Source organism: Zonotrichia albicollis, chromosome 4 (genome assembly GCF_047830755.1).
Source record: "Zonotrichia albicollis isolate bZonAlb1 chromosome 4, bZonAlb1.hap1, whole genome shotgun sequence".
In the NCBI taxonomy this organism is placed as follows: Eukaryota; Metazoa; Chordata; class Aves; order Passeriformes; family Passerellidae; genus Zonotrichia; species Zonotrichia albicollis.
In genome coordinates, this window is record NC_133822.1 from 68,226,450 (window position 1) to 68,247,407 (window position 20,958).

A 20,958-nucleotide genomic window follows, 5' to 3' on the forward strand; every position below is an offset into this window, starting at 1 on the left:
AAAACTATGTACCAGAATATAATTTCCTTTTTCAACTCAAATCTTTCCATGTCCCTTTACACTTACCTGAATGGGAATTTTAAGGGCCATTGTATTTTTGTCACTCTGTCTCAGACAGACTTTCTGCTTTTCTTGGTTTGCAAGTTCAGTTCTATGCTTATTCAGAATGAGTTTTTACCAGCTGCAGGCTTTCCTATTCTGTTACTCACTTTTCTTTCCTGATACTTGTGATGATACTGCATAACACATGTACAACCAGCACAAATATGAAAAATACAGACATCTGTAGAACTTTCTGTTCATCAACTTAAAAATTTATTTTCATCTGAAAACTTACAACTTGTTATGCTACCAGATACTACTCTTTTGTTCAGATATGAAATAACTGAATATCTATTTTGTTTCAACTCCATCTACTGAGCATTTCAAAGTAATTGAAATTGGCCTTTTTTAATTTCTAATCAACAAAGTTTCCTCACAGTGAATAAAGGAGAAATAGTGATACATCAAAATACCTTTCCAGTAGTACTTCCCAGAGGCTCACAGTGTCTTCTCTGAATTTATAACTACTCAGCAACTTTATTATGTTTAAACTGATGACAAGAAAAGGCTCACCAATGAGACTTAAATTTCAAATTATCCTGAAATGTGTTTAGTGGGGTTTTTTTATCTGTTCCCCAACAGCAGTATTTCTGTGCACCTTTTCTCCAATTTGACATTTTTATAACAAATCAACACAGCTATTAATATTTCCTCTGTGTTCAGTCTCTGAAATAATGTGATACAAAAGAAAGCAATAACAGAGTTAAAATAACTAAGTATATCTAAAGTACGCTAGGATAAAATGACATGTAGACATGTCTTCTTAATCAGGAAAAAAAACATCACATCAAATTTAGAAATAAACCTCTTATAATGAATCTCTGTTTTAAAATATGACAAACTGCAGGTTGAAAAATTATCACACAGGAAGATAATGTGAGTTTTGTATCAATCACTACTAATCAGCTATCCTCAAAAAGAAAAGTATCTTTGATTGAAATGCTATATTAAAAAGTATAGAAAATATGTACCTTAGTTCTTTTTACAGTACCAGCTGTAAGTTTACAAACTATATTTAATTACTGTTGATGAACACGATATAGGTTTTCCTGTTCACTACTCACAGCTGCACACCAGCTTGCCAGTTAAATCTTTCTTAATATTCTCATTTCTAAATGCTTTGAGTATGATCAGTGCTTACTTTCTGCTAGGAAAAAGGCATAAAACACAAGTTCAGTTGCTTACTGGGTTTATGAAGAAGAATATTGTCAGAAGGATTGCTTTGACAGTTTGATTAGATTAACACAATCCATCAGCTTGCACAATATACATTGCTCTTCAAAATGCAGGTATTGCAACTTCCTTAGTGGATGCTAATGCATCTAAATTGAAAAGCACTGGTATCACATCTTTCCAATGCAAATTTCCATGGAAAATAAATTGAAATACACTGAATGGCATCTGATAATGGTATTTCCAAACATAGTCTTCTCATAAAAGAATAAGTTAAAAAGAAATGAAGCACAACTACCTGGATGTTTTCTCACGAAGATGCAACTATATTTTAAAAATGTACATGGAATTTGTAACTATTTTACATATATGGAAAACTACATGACAATTTCTGGAATTGCTGAGCTATACAGGTAAAAAAATACTACAGCAGAAACTGAAAAATTTGCAAGAGAGTCAACATGGCTTTATGAAAAGCAGGTCCTGCTTGACTAACCAGAGCTCTTTCTATGACAAGGTGACCTGCTGTGCTAGGTTCTGATTTATGGTTGCAAAAATAAATTATTAATTTTATCATGTATTTTATCACGTAATCATGATACAGCAATTCCATCAAATCTAAATATATGTGAATTTTTGTTAACTAAGCACAAGTACTCTGAAATTACTACTGTAAAATGTGCACAGCTTTTCAATTTTTTTCAGCAGATGTTGAAGATGCACTGAGTAACATTAGATACTGAATAAGAGCCATTTCATAGACTGCACTGACTTCCATATAATAACAAAATGCACCACTGGCCTTGACATAATGTCTAATTAACCCATAATTAAGTAAAATGGATTGAATAGGGTTATCTGAAACCTGATGTCAGCATTCACATTAGCAAGTAACTGAAGGCAACAGATGACAGGAAGATGAGAGCAGCCTGGGCTGAGGTTCTTACAGGATATTGCCTATAAACATCTACAAGTACAAACCTCATAATGAGCAACATGGATATTGGCACCACAATGTTCAAAAACCTGCAAGTTTTCATTTGGCTGTAAAAAATACATGGCCGTAAAAAATACATCTTTAAAACAACAACTTAGTGGCACTGGAGAGAGAAAACATTTTTAATTTCAAAAAAACAAGGAAAATACAAAAGCTGCAATTGAAGGACTTGGAAACAAAGGTAGAAAGGTTGGTGAATTGTCAGTGCTGCTTAAAACAGTGGAGAAATAAAAGCTAGCCTGTGTGAAATTAAAGCATTGTGAACCCCTGCAAATTAAAGCATTGTGAACCCTGCAAATGGAATGAACAGAAATCAGAGTAATCAACTAAATACAACTGTGCTTTATTGTCCTCATAAAGTGGGATGAAGTATTCTTAGTGTAATAATATTCAACATTTCAAAATAATACTGGCTAAATTCAGTATATAACCCACTATAAACATTAGAGAAAAGGGTATTGTTCAACTTAACAAATTGCCAGAGGCACTTTAAAAAAAGAGAATATTGCTTTTTAAATTCATTTCATAAGTTACCTTCAAATGAAGCTTCCAAATCAAATTTTTGCAACTTCTGTCAGCACACATGATTGAGAAACGTGTGCCATTTGCAACATACAATTCAACTTCTATGTGATTGCATGAATTCAGTATTTCTCAAACATCAGGGTCAATACAAACTGAGAAAGCCATATAAAGTACACTGTTCCTTCTTACAAGTAACTTCTTCATTAAACAAAAATCAAGTCCTATTTTTCTCTCCCTACTGTGGAAAAATACAGTTCCAGAATTTAATCCACATATCTCCAGCTTGAATCAAAACTTGTCTTTCTTCAATTACCACCAGTCACAAATTTCAAAAACTACAGCAGCTGATGTGGAGTCACCATCTCTGAAAGATGTTTCCCACAACAGCTATTTTCACTCTGTAAACTCTTTCTTTCATTGTTTACAAAGTCATGACAGTACTGCAACACAGCAATGATGCTCAAGGTGTGATTCAGACATTATACTTAATCTTGAGTGAGTGTTTTAAAGACATGAATTTTAGCCTCATTGAAAGATATCATTACTCTATAGAACATCACTGAAGACAACTGAGTTGTGTGAAATGAATCTTCCCCACCAACTCCCATGTACAAGTCTGTTTATGGTTCATTGCACACACAGTGAAAATGGATTAGGGTGTAGCCAAAAAGGTTGAACAGACAAATAAATGAATGTTCATTCACAGACATATGTTTTCAAGAATGTAAATAGACTAGGCAAAATTTAAAACAAAACAGAAGATGGCAGCGTCAAATTAATTCACTAATTTAAAATATGCAGTATTTATTCGTAATAAATTATTTGTATAGTTAATAACCAGTATATTAACTACATATTTCACCCTTTGTACTTTCACAGTATATACTCTGTTCAGAGATCTGAATAATCAGGACAACTTTATTTCTGAACTAGTGCTCAACTGAAAATTTCCATGTTGAAGTTTTTTGTTGTGTAGAAATGTATCTTAACAGATAAAGGTGGCAAAGACTTAGTGGAATAATGCTTACTAAAGACAGCCCAGAGGAGTGCTAAAATCAGATTTAACTTGAAAACCATTTCTGATGCCATATTAGGCATCACTTTAGAACTTCTTCATATTCACTAACAGACTCTAGCATTATTAGCATTATTTCAGTTTCATACTACAAAAAAAAAATAATTCCAACTAAGCACAGAACAGCCAAAACTCATCAGATTTATATACACTTTGAAATAGTTGGAGTTTTTTGATCAGTAGGTTCTGACCTACAGCCTGGAGAACAGAATCTAAACTGGGATAACCATATGAATACTTACAGAGAAAAATGTCAAGAAAATGAACTGAATGATGGAACATCTGAGTAATGACAGAAGAAGAAAATTACATATTCTATCTGTTTTAAAAGGATTAATATTATTTGTATTAGATGGAAATTAAAAAAAAAAAGAATAGGAATTGGGCTTTTGGAAATTCTGTGAGAGAAAAGTACAGCACAGATTGTCTGGAAAATGTAAGAGAAAAATATGTTGAACAAAAAAATCCAATGCAGAATCTACTAGAAAAAGTTTTGAAATGAGAGAAGCAAGAGCTCTATTGAGGAAAAGAGGAATTCTTGATATCAGTAACTGTTGCCAGCTATCTCAGGAGAACTGTCATGCAGACATTCAGAAACGTGTGTCTTAACTAAGGAAGATAGGTCAGGAAAAAAAAGCAGATATGCAAATCATCAGCATAAGCTGACAGTGAAGTTGTAAGAAAGCCTCAGATCACCCATGAGCAGGATGGAGAAGGAAGAGGGAAAAAGAACCAAGAACCCCTGTGAGACAGGAAGAAAGGGCAGAATAGCTCTCAAAACAGACAGCCAAGGACAATGCAAGTGGCAGAGCAAAGCACAAGAATGTCACGTATCAGGAATACAACAAAGGCCAGAATTTTAAAGAAGCAGTGATCACTACTAGGAGCTAAAGGACTGGAGAGACAAAAGAAGATAAGATTTTTATGATTTCATGTAGTTCTAATGAGGTTGTGCATTCCAGAAACAAACAGTAATTATACCAATTTCATAAGCCCTTCACAAGGATCTATGCTGCTATAAAGAAGTTATTTTTACTGAATTTCACTGGATTTGTCCAATATTAGTTTGTCCTTTCTTCCCCGCCCCCCTCCCCCAAAGCTGTGTTTGAATCTAGGTATTATGTCTTACACAGTGGAAAAGAGTTAAAATGATCTTTAATATTTAATAGATTTTCTGTGCAGGCTGTGTTAGCTATGGATGTCTTAATAAATCTGAAACAAGGAACCAGAGAACTGTACAACATGTTAGGACCTTTGAACATTTGTTTTTAACAAATGTTTTAACAAACAGGTTTTAACAACAACAAAACATCAGAACAAAAAAAGGGAAAGTCAAATGGCAGTAATGGTTTAGTTGCTAGTGCTCACTTCTACGATCAATAATAACTAACACAACTAACTGGAGCTTCAGAAAAGAAAACTAAGTACATTTAAAATATTAAACTAAACAGCTTGAAATTGTGGTGTAATCTTAAATGTAATGTAGTCCTAAAACATCAGTGAAGCTCAGTGAGGAGAGGCTCTGTGGGAGGAAGGAGCATAACATTAAAGAGCACATGGATGTAAGAAAGGAAATTTTGCTTTTTGTCTTCTTGTACAGCAACACAATTCTCTTCCAGACTTTGGGCTTTGAGAACAATATTAATTTTAATAAAGTCTTCTTCTAAAAACACTGGCTACTTCAAAGTAGCCAAGGAGCAAAATAAACTGTTTTCAAAACTCTATCTAACATTCTACAAGTATTCTATACTCATTCATCAAGATCCTGATCAATAAAGCACTTGAGAGTACATGCTTAAATAAAACAATTCATGAGTCATTCTATTGAAGTCAATGGGATTATTCACATTCTTCAAGTTAACTAAGCTAAGCATAAGAAAAGTACTTTCTCTCTGCATTCACAATCAACTTTCATTTAACCACAGAAAAATTAACATCTATTTCAACAGTACTGGAAGCTGCCTAAAGAACTTGAACTTAGAAAAACCTACAGGCTTCCTATGCATATCACTGAGTTTTGATTCGCTGTTTTTTTCATGTCTAAATATTTTCCTCATAAAAAAGCATGGGTTCTTATCTTTTTCCTTCTTTTCCTTCCCACACTGAATCTTCCCTGATGTTGATGAATGCCTCCAAAGAAAAATGGACAAAAATTAGCAATACACAAACATATTTCTAATTCACACTTACTGACATTGCAACAGTGGTCAAGAATTTGACATCATTAGTTCTTTTAAATATTATGAAAATAATTTTAAGTCCCTTTTTGCAAAAAATGCAAAGAACTTTCATTTTGAGATGAAGATTTTTAAATTTGTGTGGCTACCAGCATGCTGTGTACTTATGCTACAAAGTTAATGAAGATGGAGTCAATATGTTCAATGGAGCCTAAAAAGGCATTCAGCTGATAAGCCACTTTAAACCATACATCTCATAAATCACTCTAAATCCCTCTCTAGGCTCCTGAGTTTATTTACTGGGTGAAGTTTAGAAACACAACACAGCAATGAACATAAACTTACAGAAAGGCACCCCTCTTCTTGCATGTATTTCTCAAACTGAGCCCCACCTCTGCTGCTCACAGTGAGCCCACTGGTAGGAAGGACTGACCAGGAACTTCAGAGTTCTAGATCTGACAAACCTCTAAACACAGAAATTCCCATGTATTGGCAAGAAATAAACAAACCCATTCAAAGGCATGCATTTGTGCCAGTTAACAACTTCAGCTGTCATGGGGAGTCACACACAGAGGCTGTCACTGTGAGTTTTGTATCTGCCAGTGTCAGTGAAACTGCAGATCACAGCTGGGAAGCTGAATGTGTGCACTGCTCTGTGCTAGAATGTGGTCCTGCAGAAAATCAGGACCCACTTAGTCTGCTTTCACTGAGAATTTGGGAACCCTGTCTCTCCACAAGAAACTACAAAATAAATAGGAAAAACTAACAAACTAGACTTGGATGACCAACAAAAGATTCATACACACCATTATAATTCTGCAAATACCATCTGGCTTTTTTCTATTATAGGAGAAAACTTCTGAGCTATATTCATATATAAAACACTGTCTTGTATGAATGAGAGTATTCTAAATTCACACTGAAAAGCTAAATTATTGTCTAAGAAATTTGGTTTTTTCCCTGTGCACATAATCCTTATGCATGTTAAAGACTGTACACAAAACTGTGTATATATATATATATATATATATATATATATATATATATATGGTTAAAGTCGTGTGGCTTTTTTTTAACTAACACTCTTACCTTCTTTTCTTTGAGTTTTCCATTATTTCAGATTGCACTTAACACAAGACAAACAATAAGAGGTTAGTGACTTCAGTAGTGCTGTACTACTGAAATATAATTGCCTGCCACAATAAATTCCTAATGAGCACAACTCTTACCAGTGGAAGGTTGCCCTGGCAACAAAATTATTCCAGAAGGTAACTACCCATTTGGTAGAAGGCAATGACACTCAGTTGTCTGACAAAGATTTGAAAACTATAAAAACTTTTTAACTGTTCAAGTTCAACAGAAACTTGATGTACCAGGACTCTCTTGACACAAGAAAATACTGAATACAAACGGATTGAGAAACTTCCAAATGAATGCAGAGTCAAAACAAGGGCATTATATTAAAACAGGTAAACATTTGGATTGCCAGTCTTACAATAAAAAGTTCTTCTCTCACTTGTTTATGTCTTCCTATAGTTCCAAATAACTAAATATGATTTAAACCACACTTTTATATTTACTTTTAAAGAGTAAAATGTGAAAATGTTTTCCTGAATTATAATGGAAGTTGGCAAGATCAAGGCTGGGCTCAGTAGACAGTAGGATGGTGAATTTCATCTGTGAGGTAGGGAGCTAAAAACATTCCCAAGAGAAACCAAGAAATGGCAGAATCAAAAGTAGAGGCACGACCTGAGTACAGCCTCCTGAGGACACTGATGCTTTTTAACCCAGAAGCTGTTTTCTCTTACAGTCCAGGGCAGATAGTGACAAGAAGAGTCACTACCAAGACACACAGTATTTTTTACCTTTATTTCCTAAGAAAATTAAAGTTTCACGTTCACATTTTACATCTGGCAGGAAAAGTTATATCCCACTATGTCTGTCTCCCCTACTTCAGAATATTTAAACTTACTAGCCAGTTTCAAATTGACAAATGCTTAAAAATTTGAAAGACGATCCTACCCACATGTTAGTAAATGGATATTAAATATTCATATGTCCAGACACTTCTTACAAGGTAACTAAGTCAGATTCTAAAATTAGGTTATTGTCAAATGAGAGAGAAAGTGTTCATAAATTAAACGGACAAAAATAACAATAGAATCTGTGTTGTTCAACAAAATACTAAGGGGTCTTGAAAAATATTAGTTTAGTAGAGATGCAAAATTATTCCGAATAGCTTTTACTGGTAAAAAATAAAGTTGGCTTCAAAAAGTTTCAGAAAGCTGTTGTGCCACTGAATAACAAAATGACAAATGGAATGCAGTCTGGATATATAAACACAGAGGTAAAAACACTGCAAAGCAGAAACATCTGATGTCATCCATGACATGAACCACTGAGACTGTCAAGTTGGACTAACCATGAACAAATACCTGATGTACTCACCTTTGAGAGGGGAAATGGATTCTCAGCACTTCTGTAAAATTGTACCCATATTATTTCTTAAAACTCAACATTAGATGCCTACTTTTAAACAAAACCCCCTTAATCAAAATCTAGTAATGAGTTACATAAATGATATTAAGAAATAAATGGGAAACAAATATGTCTGTTACCATATTGGTCAATAAAGCATGAAGTCCATTATGAGACAGTGTTCATTTTTATTTTCATGTAAGTCAAAGAAATGAAAAGTACACTTCAGCCTTCCTTGAAGAAGGGAAGATATAAATAGTAGTCAATACATTTACATTTTCCAGAAAAAAAATAGTGTTTATTTTGGGCAAAAAAAGCACTGGTCTCCTTGATTAAGAAAAAAGAATAAAATTCAAGAAGGAAAAATACGTATTTTTCTAGACCCACTGGCAGGATTTCAGGAAGAAAGATAAAGCTGGCAGACTCCACCAGGAACAGGTGCTCCCTATAGAAGTTTTTCTAAGGGATGCAACCTGAGAAATGTACTATCTACCAAGAAAGAAAATGTGCTTTGGAAAGATGGCAAATAAGGACAAGCAATCATTCTGATCTAACACTAGGGCTGAAATCACAGCTCTTCTCTCTCATTCTCTCTCCCTTGCACCGGCTGTGGTTCTCATCAGCCTCCTCACTTCCCCAATGTGAAGAAAACTAATAGATACTGTCAAGGAGCTGAGGGGAACAGAAACTAGAAGAAAAACCTATTTTAGCAGTGAGACAGTAAATCAACTCACCAGTACTGTCAAATTCTGTCCGTGTTATTATTTGCCCTTTTCTGTGTCTTTTGTTAATCTTTGTTAATGTTTTGCATTTTAAATGGTCGGATTTTATAAATTCTTTCATTTGTGCCTAATTTTACACAGTAAGCTTTAGGTACCTTGGTAACACTAAAGTTTTCCTCACACAAGAACAGGGCAATGCTGCTAAGTAGGACAGCAGGGCACTGTAAACAGTACCTACCTCACCTCCATGGTTTTGTGTTTCCAATGAGTCTGAGTGCATTATTCATATCAACTGCATCAGCTTCTTACTGGGGAGCTGGCAATACAGCAGTCGGCTAAATAATATGAAACAAAAATGCGTCCTGGCAGGTGAAAATATTAGGCTGTGCACTTCTACTCTAAACATTCACGCAGCATATGACAGCATGTATTTAGAACTGAAAACTAACATACATTGCTGCTACTGTATTTTCCTTTTCCCTTTTCCTTTTCTGAGCAAGTTTTTAGCTGTGAAACTTGTATTGGTGTCTTTTCTGTGAATTATGAAATACTGCTATGGTGAGTTACACAGAGTAATCTCTGCACAAAAGAGAGCACAAAAAGGTAATTTATGTGAGAACATCAGATCAGAAGATAAACACTCTAATGAAAAATACACCCACTCCATTCTACTTTATTCTCTAAAAATAAATTAAGTACTTTTATGTCTATGAAAATGCCTATCCTATTTAAAACACCAGTCAGTATAACACCTTGTTATCTTGCATCCAGATAATTCAGTGGCATTGTTAGAGACTTCCTTCCAGCTGCAAACTGCCTACAAGCCAAATGCATTTTGAAATCCATATTAAGCAGTTAAATATACTGATTCTCAAAACTAAACACTGTTCTGCTCTGAGTATTGGTATGCAAGCACTGACATTCAAGTCCTGTATTCCCATTTCTAGTCAGGGATGAAGAACTCGGAATGACTGCCACCACTGAAATGGCATTGCTTCCTACCCCAACACAGGAGCACATAGCTGCATAAACACAGAGTATCTTACGAGTGCCTGAAGGACAACACACATTTTAAGAATTTAAATAAATGAAAATAAAAACTTCAATGGAAACTGTCATCAAATGTTTTAGTCTGAAGAAAGGATACTTTCTGAGATTTTATGGTAAGCATATAAAATTCTTATTTAGAGTAAGACAGCACAGATGCTGAGCATTGAGGCATCTCTACCTTTTCTAATACAGTATGTTAAATCTTCAGTTAAACTTAGAAGCCCACAGAAGTCACTTTCAAATAGCAAAGAAATCTTTAAAATAGTGTCAAAGCATCCTTCTGTCAAGGACCAAATATAAAACTAATTTGTATTTTGCAAGTCCATGGAAATGTGTAAAACACATATAGACTGAATAATTCAGCCATCACACCACTTTGTTTTACCAATCCTTTGTGCCAAAAAAGATGATAACATATAAGATAAAAAGGCAAGATATAATAAAAGATAAAACTCAGGTCTTATGTTACACTATTTTGGTTTGTGGACATGAACATTCATATTTATCAGTTTCAGTTCTATGGATTTAAATTTTAAATGTCTTGGGTATAACTTAACAAGCAATTGGTATTTTGAAAAAATTTACAAGATATTTACTACATAACAAAAAAAAAAAACACCACCAAGGCCTGAAACAAGTGAAGAAGTAGGATAATTCACTCATCAAAATGCAAGTCAGGTTAAAGAATAAATCAAACTAAATACTTACAGCTAAAAAGCTTTCTCAACATATCTTTTGTAAGCAAAATTCATAATGTCTTTACTTTTTCTACTTTATACAGTTCTTCAGAAGACAGTGATGTATTTCAGTGGATTTCATAGATCCAGCTACAGAATAACAGAGCATTTACTGATGTGAGGATTTGGGTGCCTTTCCAAATTTCTCTTCCCCTCAATTCTAACTAGCTCAAGTACAGGTATTTTGGATATGTTCAACGATTTACTCCACAGACCCTAACAACTGACTGATGAATCCTAAATTAAACTAGACAGAGAATATGACTCCAGCCAGAGGACTCTTACTACCATACATTCCACCACAGAGGTGGGCATCATTAAAGTGTCCAGTTCTATTCTCACAGAAGTCACTGGAAGAACAATAACAAATACCGAGAGACAGAACGCAGTTCCAACACCTCCAGCCAACAGCAGTTATCTCTCACACTAGGAAATACACAACAGCAGACAATTTAAGTGTGTTGTTATTCCCCTGAAAACCCTCTGCTGCAGTTCATGAGAAACTGGGGCCTGCTGTGAGAATCACCAATCTAGAATTTAAGCTGGAAACAGCACAGTATTTATTTTTCCACTGAAACAGATGAAAACAGGCAGCTTGGCGAAACAAGGCATGGTTTCAGCTTTAATGGGAAAGAGAAAGACAAAAGAGAGAAAAATGTTATTTTCCACGAAAGCAGCAGCAGCAGCAGATCCTCTCTTTCAAAAGGTGCCACTGGTCTCTTCTCATGGATTTCTGCAGGAAACAGAGCCAGAATGCACTCTGGGTGCAGACATGAAGGGATCTGACAATTCTGCCTGCCTTCCTATTCCTTCCACATGAAGGAATCTGACTCTCCCACCCCTCCTGAACCCTCATCTGACACTGCTTCTCTGCCATTCCCACATCATGACACACACTGGGACTAGAGATGTCTATAAACAGGGCCTTCAAAATGCCCCATCCCTTCCCAAGAGCCACAAGGCAGGTAGATCTGAGCAAAAGCCTGACATAAATAGTGGAGGGATGAATGCCAGTAGTCCCTGCTGATGTTCCATAACAACATGATCAGTTCACCTTTCTGAACTTAAAGTGCAGGTAAAGCTAATTCTATTTACAGTAGTTCAAGATTATCGGGGGTAAAAGTCAGTACAGGCACATCCTAAGTACTCACAAATAGCAGACAGTAAAACTCTGTAAATCTAAACAGAACTCCTATGTGTTCTTAATTTACTGCTTTAGGACACATGAGGTAGCAAAAGCAAGACTGATGATAGGATCACCAGCCTTTGAGAACAGGAAGAAAAGTAGTTAAACATCTATCCAGCCCTTACAATTATTAGTAGGATTGCTCCTCCCATCTGTATCTGGAAAGCTAATTATATTTCTTGCCTTTACTCATTTTACATGTCTCTTTCAAATCCAACGTCACAGGTCCCTCCATAGCTAAACCCCTGAAGAACTTCTTTAACAATATATCTCTAAATGAGAGAGATATTTTGGCCTATAGCAGGCTTTACAGTTAAAAATATGACAAATATTCAGGTGGTTTTCTTGTTAAATAAAAATATTTAACAAGAAAACCAACTGAACAAACTCCGTCTCTAAAGTGTTTTCCATTCAGAAAGCAGCACTGCTAGTACACTGCTAGCTGTAAACAATTAATTCAGAAATCCCAGGCAACAGAATGGCTTAATGACAAGTTGGATAAAAATCTGTAACATTATTGCTTAACACCTTAGCAAAAACTTTGCATGAACTTTACTGGCCCTTGCAGGTTCATTGGATTTATTATCCATAGTATCAAGGTGAAAAGATCCATATTACAGGTTGCTAATCAGTGTAATAAAAACACAACTGGAATCTGATTAGCAACTTGAAGAATTGCTTGAAGTTGTTTCAGAAAAAGAGTCTAAGGAATCCTTATTGGTTATAAATACACTATTAGACAAGACATGCATACAGAGTAGTCTACTGAATAATGAAACCTAGAAAACAGCACAAATCTGCTGTACCTGCTGAGTCAAAACACAGAATTACTCCTTAAGTTTGTTTAATACACAAAAATAGTCCCCACTCTGCATATAAGTATTCCATTTAGGTATTTGGATAAAAATACATTGAAGAAACCTTGATTTAAAAGATACCCTTGGAAATCTCATGCAAAGCTTAAGTATTAAGCTTTTAAATACTACTTTAAATACTCAGATTTTTTAAAAAATTATAATTAAATAATCAGAATTATTATGGATAAAGATCCCATTGAAGTGCAACTTGAGAGGCGCCTATGGACTAGCAATGAGAAAGCACTCCTTTCAGCACAGCAACAGTTTGAGAAATTAACCCGAGACTTCCTTTTCAAAGGAAAATTCTCAACATTATCATAAAATCATAGCTCAGAGATGAACTTAAATTGAAATTCTGCCAAAAACATATATATTTTTGGGGCATGTATCAGCAGTTAGCTGGATTAAACAGGCTAAGATAGATAAGGCTAATGATCACGTACCAAGAGCAGTGCTAGAGGTAGCATGGTAAAAAACCTTCAGGTGCTGGAAATAATGCAGCAACAGCAACAACAATTATTCAAATGGGGATAAATTAGTTACAATAAAACATTTAAATAGCTCAGACTTTCAAATTACCAGAAAGTTTTTATAAAGAATACATTTTTTACTCTGGAATAAAATGCCAGTTAATAACAGATATCACATTAAGTAATAGATATTATAATGAAACAAAGGAAGCAAAAGAACCTCAGATGAAACCAGCAGCCATGTTCAATTCAGATATTTGTTGAAGATAAACTCTGCAAGGATACCACCTCTTAGAACAGATTAACAGTAGAACTGATAGATTTCTCATTTCCTAACATGTTCTTATCAGATTTGGATACCATCAGACTTCACTGAAACAACATACTGGACTCATTAAATAAACAGCAAGCAGTTCTTCACCCTCTGTTACAGGTCTGGATAAATGATCTATTAGACATTCTGACATTAAAGTGTATGAAACCAATAGGACATTTCTACATAATGAGTAGATATAAAGACAATGCTATTTAAAGATATTACATCTCTTTACAAGGCGTAAATTTTGAGTTAATATCTTATTTACTGACTAATACAATTGAAAATTCTTAAGGAATTTAAAATATTTGTACTTTTCCCTCCCCCACTAACTTCAACAAGGAAGTTGTTAGATAAGGATATATAGTTTAAACATATAGTCAAGAATTGCAACCAAAAGCTACTGAAACATCAAGTAATAGAACTAAGAATGCATAAACCACTTTTCTCAAACATCAATTCTTTCTCTTGACAATAAGAAATTATTGAGGAAAAATAATTACCACACCAAGAGGTCAGCAACATGGAGTTTTATCCGAACAAACAGACAGATGACATGACAAAGGACAAAGGCGGAGAACTGAAGACTGAAAGCTAATATTGGATTGAGTAGTTAATCAGATGGATAATAAGAAGCCTGGAACTCAGAATTGATGGAGGGCATTGATTAGGCACAATTCAATGTTTCACTTCTCTGAAGGGACAGAAGGGAGTATTGAGTGAGTGTTCAACTTAGTACTACAAACTATCATGACATCAAATGCTTGGCTTTGAAGGGCAAGAAGACTGAAGACATTAAATATTTCTAAGTAGTGGTGATCATCGAAGGTTTTTTTTTTATTATGATGATACTCAGACAACACTAAAGCAAAAGGTTCAAGAAAAACCACTCACAAAGATATTGGGCATGTCCAAAACACTTTACCAGAGTTATGGAAGTTGAAAAAAGTACTTACTTGGTATGTGTCCCATAACCTGATGGTACACCGTAAAGGGACTTCTCTCATCAGCAAGTTATTCATCCAACGGAAAGCAAATTGCAAGTATTTCACCTCATGCTGATCCAAGTGCCTATGAACTTGTTCTGAAGACAAAATAAACAGGTATTTTACAGCAGCCCTTCTGAAATCTTGAAGTATCAAGTTCTCTGTCTAAAACAATCAATTACTCCTCCAATCTCAAGGAAAAAACTTGTGGTGGTGCAGGCAAATTCTCACAACCAAATGAGAACACTCAAAAATAAATTAACCATTACAATGGACTGATTTTTCTGCCACTTCATAGATTAAATAACTGGTCTGAGTTGCACTATCTTAATAAAACATTAAGATCAGAGTTTTAAAATATACCATAAAAATATACAAAGTTCTAATGTGAAATCATTAGGTACATATATCCTCACTAATTTCTTAGGCTACAAATTTTTTGGGACAACACAACAAGAAACTTAGTTTCCAAATAACATAATGGCCTCCAAAAATAACATTTTGGCAATCAAGAAAGAAAATTATTAAATTAGGAAGGTAAAGAAATATAAGGACATGTAAAGGTTTCATTCATTTGAGACAAGAAAAAGTGAGATTAATGTGTAGGAAATACAGTGAGAAAACTTAACTAATTTACAGCTTAAATAATTTCTTAGTATTACAAATAAATGCAAATAAACCCAATACAAATCAGTGGTTTCTAAACCAGTACTCTCACACACTGTGCTTTTTGTAGAACACATACCATCTGAAAGCAGTGATAATCACTTGCATGGATTATTGCTAGAGCTAATAGAACTAATCTACTACATGGCTTGTCTATACTGAGAGAATTTTCTGCAAAAAGGATCACAGACATTCTCTTAACAGGCTTTGGTTAACAGGCTCAAATATGACATTAGCATGGTGTAGATGATAAATACTGCAGAAATGCTCATGTCTTATTTTGGACAAATATATGACAAGAAGTCTTTGTTAAAGCCTAAGTAAGACATTCCTACTGTCCTTCTGTATACAAATACATTCTTTGGAGATTTTTGCTGCCCAGATTACCCCTTCATCCAAATTCACAGACATGTATTACCAGCTAAAACAATGAGTAAATGCTCATCTTCCAAACTTTACAAATCTAAGAAATACCTAAAAAGGCATTAAACCACTAAATTAATTAAAAGAATAATCCCAAGAGTATGGAAGCACTATTCTAGGAAACATTACCTAGAGATTAAGGAAACAGAAGTTAAGTGATGATAAATTATGATAAAGACTAAAGCTGCTCAATTTTTTTCCCCTCAGGATGTATTTTTTGGCTATATGAAAGTCTCAGCCAATATAAAACAGTTATTTCAATATGGAAGCTGGAAGTACAAACCTTTTAGATTTTAAAAGCAATCAAAAATGAGGGCTTTTAAAAAAACTAAGACACAACAACACATTACTCCAAAGGTTTACTTAACACATCTTGTCTCCAAAGATAACTAAAAACAAATATAAATGAAAATGTATTAAGCACTGCTATTTCTCCATAGCACTTGTCAGTCTCCATTTGTCTGTGGCTAAAGCAGTCTTCACCAGACCTGGTATTTATGTTCCTAAAGTCACACCCTTCCACAATATAAATACAAACAAATATAGACAAATTCTTAAATTGTAAGGCCCAGAACTGCACACCATGCTCAAGGTGATGCTACAGCAACACTGAACACAGCGGGATAATAAACAGTGGGATAATCAAGTCTTTTGGGCAGCTGGCAATGCTGTGTTTGAGGCACCTCAGGATGGGATTTGCCCTCCCAGCCAGGACAAACCAGATCCCTTTTTTCAGAGCTGTTCTCCAGCCCGTCCTCTCCCAATCTACACCTGTGCTCAGAATTACTTCATCAAGAGTGCAGAACTTGTAAATTCTTCTTGTTAAATTTTCAAATCTTCAATAAATGATGATTGCCCAATGCTCCAATCTAGCAAGATCCTTCTCCAAAGCATCTTGCTCCTCAAGAGTCAACAGTGAACCCCAGTGTAGCATCATCTGCAGATTTGGTAATGCTGCATTCAACTCCTGCATCCACATCACTGATAAAAATATTGAATAGAGCTGGCCTTGGACTTGAACACTTAAGGACATCACTGGTGAATGCTCACCTGCCAAATGCAGCCTCACTCACTGCAACCCTTTGAGCCGTGTCCTCTGCCAGCTCTCCACCCACTGCACCATTACTACAATATTTAGATTACTAGACTCATGCCAAATGCTGAATTACTATTGTGTGGCTTTGCTTTGGAAAAATTTAACTTCAAGCTAAATATACTAAAGTGAGATACTGGGTTAAATTTATTATTTGAATGTCACATGTGGATACCTTTATTACAGACAGCTATGATTTGATAATCTAGTACATCAAGCAGGATGCAAAAGAAAAAGGCAGTTTTATTTCTAAGCAAAGTTACTAACTCACAAAATTTTTGTTCTTCACATAGCAGAAACAATTTTCATTTGGTAGTTTGTAGCCATTAAAAGTAAGTAATGAAGTACAATAAATTGTGCCAGTTGTGATATTTCAACTATGGTAGCTAATGGGCCTAATGAATTTCTTGAAAGTTGCTTTCTAGTCTAAACAAGTTGAAAAATGGATTACTAAACTCTGTGCTTTATACCTAATTGATGCAAGGCTGGAATAGAAGATGCATTGAGTAAAGAAGCTAATTCTTCCTACTTTGCAAGTAATTGTAAGCAGAAGCTAATTTGCTGATAAAGGTAATTTGGACTGGCATAATCTAAATCTAAATTTTCCATTTCAATGAAAATAAGTATGTATGTGCAACGAACAAGAAGTTATATAATTACTGTCAGCTTTAGGACATGAAGTATTTTATAAAAACTACTGCTATTGCAGTTTCTGATAACTTAATTATTTTACAGTTAAAAAACAACCAATTCTTTTATCAAAATTCAAAAGAAATAAAAATTACATTTAGTAAGCTTCCCAACATTTTCAATAAATCTATATATAAAGTTTGGGTGAAGGAAGTCTTCTGATTAATGACCAAAATACATTACAGTGATGCATGCCAAAGGAGCATACTGTCAAAAATAGGTAACCTGTAGACAAAAACCATTTATAACTATTAATATTTTTATTAATTACACTATTGGTACATTATTTTGATCACATTTAGCCACCTTAAACAGATGCTTCTCATAGCAGATGGGCCTACACACATAAAATATTTATTCTTCATGTTCAGTGTCAGCATCTCATGCTGTTTCACTGAAGTCAAAATTAAAATCTCTATGATTACAAAATCATGAGCTAAACAGCTAAGGACAGAAGCAACCTGTCAAAACAACTCAACTGTTCTCCTGACAGGAAGATGGTGTTAGAACTAGTCCCTAGGCAAGCTTACACATAAGCAAAGAAAAACAGCAAAATAATGTAAGATTATGCCTGAACCGCCAAATTACTGTGGCACAGCATGGTGTTACCACATCTATCTGTACAATTCAACATTTCAGAACATTAGCCTTTTGGCACTCACCTTTATTCCAAGATTCCAACAAATCCTATAGTTTCTGATGTTTGACCTAGTTTTGAAATTTTGAGTATTACTTAAAGTCTATTTTTCAGTCATATTTCATACCCTGAACACTTTGTTGTTAGCTCTATTGTATCAATATTTTATACATATTCCATTGTAAATATAAAAAGCACTAAGCGTTAAAAATTATCTGAAATGCATGTAAGCGAACAGTCTCTCATAAAGAGGCATTTTAGTTCAACAAAAGGAAGTGTATATTTCTCATGAAAACCCACACAATTTTTCTTTAAAAGTGCAAGAGTAACTGCTCTGATACCAAAGCAAAAGGAAATAATGAGCCAATCTTTGCCACAGGAGCTTATTGGCATTGTCCTTTGCATGCACAATGACTTTTTTGCATTGATACTTAACGTACGAAAACATGATACAGAAACACATCGGCACTCCTGTCTTCCATGGAATCATATAATTATTTAGGCTGGAAAAGACCTGTAAGATCTGGATCCTAAACCATTAACTTAACACTGCAAAGCCCACCAATAAACCACGTCCCTAAGGGCTCACATCTTTGAAAAACCTGCAGGGACAGTGACTCAAACACTTCCCTGGGAAGCCTGTTCCACTCCTTGATAATCCCTCTGATGAGGAAATGTTTCCTGATATCCAACCTAAACCTCTCCTGCCACAACTTCCTCTTGTCATTTCCTCCTGTCCAGTCACTAGTTATTTGGGAGAACTGACTGACCCCCACCTGGCCACAGCCTCCTTTCAGGCAGCTGTAGACAACAACAAGGTCTCCCCTGACTCTTTTTCCAGGCTGAACAGCCCCAGCTCCCCCAGCTGCTCCTCATCAGACTTGTGCTCCAGACCCTTCCCCAGCTGCATTGCCCTTCTCTGGACACACTCAGCACCTCAATGTCCTTCTTATTGAGAGGGGCCCAGAACTGAACACAGGATTTGAGGTATGGCCTCACCAGTGTTGAGAAAGGATAATCACTGCCCTGGTCCTGCTGTCCGTGCTGTTTCTGATATGTGCCAGGATTACATTGGCCCTCTTGGCCACCTGGGCACACACTGACTGATGTTCATCCAGCTGCTGCCAGCACCCCAGGCCCTTTTCTGCAGGGCAGCTCTCCAGCCACTCTGCCCCAGCCCGTAGTGCTGCAGTGGCTGCTGTGACCAGAGAGCAGGACCTGGCACTTGGCCTTGCTGAACCTCACACAACTGGCCTTAATCCACTGATCCAGCCTGTCCAGATCCCTCTCCAGAATCTTCCTACCCTCCAGCAGATAAACACTCCCACCTGACTTGGGGCAAACTGAGGGTGCACTTCATCCCTATCTTACAGCTCCCACATACAGAACCTTGTAGTCCAAAAGAAAGGACCTTGTCACCAGTTAATGATTGCTTTCTTTTTTAGTACTCTATTTGTTAAAAGCTGATTTTTAATCTAATCTAATTTTCTCTTCTGAATAAATTCTACATTGTTCAAAGTCAGGATATTTACGGGAAACAAAGGTAAAAGTTTGGAGTAAAATCTCAACATCAGATGTTACCAGTTGCAGAGGCAGAAAAGCACTTACAACCTCCAATATTCTGAAAAAAAGTAATTCTCTCAAGACCACAGCTTAGCAATTAGTTGTTAGTAGTTATGTATATTAACTTCTATTAATATACATTAATTGCAAAAGGAGCTCCTGATGATTGAATAAGACATTCTAAAGATCATAAATGTGCACCTCAAGAAAAGATATCATCACGATACATAGTTCTACTTCAAGTAATAGCAGAGATCCAAGTCAAATATTTACATGCTGATTATATCTTATTCCACAAGTTTATTTTTTGTAACTGGTTAAAACTGTTCACTGTAAAAAATTACAAAAAAGGAATAAAAAAATAGACTGGAAGGTCCTAAAAATGAAAATATGACAGAAACACAGAAGTATTGCCAATTACATTCTCCTCATGACCGACAATTTAAAGATAATGGTCTATTTAAATTAAGCTCACTAAACATATAGCTTATAGCTAGGACTGAGAAGCATCTTCATCATAACAAAAGATATGGTCCATATGCTAATAGTGAAAAGCACAAGAAACTGATAACATAGCAGAAGAAGAAAATACTAGAGGAGGGAAGGAGGGAAGGGAAGGCCTGGTTGCCTCATGGAATCAAATGAAAGTAACATTTGATATGTAATATTCCATATGTACGATGTGTATGCGGTATGTAACACCAAATGGAGGAAAATATAGGGAGAAACATTTAGTAGTAATCCAGAAAGATCTACCCTTCTAGCTAAAAGTTAAAAAAACCTCTCATGTTTGCAGGTGGTCCTCAACATTCCAAGTGCAACAAACAACAGGGAAAAACATATGTTTGATGGGACACCTCTGGGTACCATCACTGGACTTCTATAGCCTCTTCTTCTATATCATAACTGTATGAATTCATAAAAGTGTTTACTCCTGACACTTTTTTAATCCCCCATCAAGTGAAACATCTCTTTTCTTCCTTTTTTTCTTTTTTTTTTTTTTTTAATTTGCCATGAAAATAGTAAGGTTTGGCA

At 35.3% G+C, this 20,958-nt stretch overlaps 1 protein-coding gene across 1 annotated transcript in view; it reads right to left on the minus strand.

Annotated features, from left to right (window-relative positions):
- TBC1D22A (TBC1 domain family member 22A) overlaps nucleotides 1-20,958 on the minus strand; it is a 140,216-nt gene that overhangs the window by 51,423 nt on the left and 67,835 nt on the right. The window contains exon 11 of the mRNA XM_005481905.3: nucleotides 14,822-14,949. Coding sequence (XP_005481962.2) covers nucleotides 14,822-14,949 — 128 coding nt within the window. The remainder of the gene's footprint in view (nucleotides 1-14,821; nucleotides 14,950-20,958) is intronic.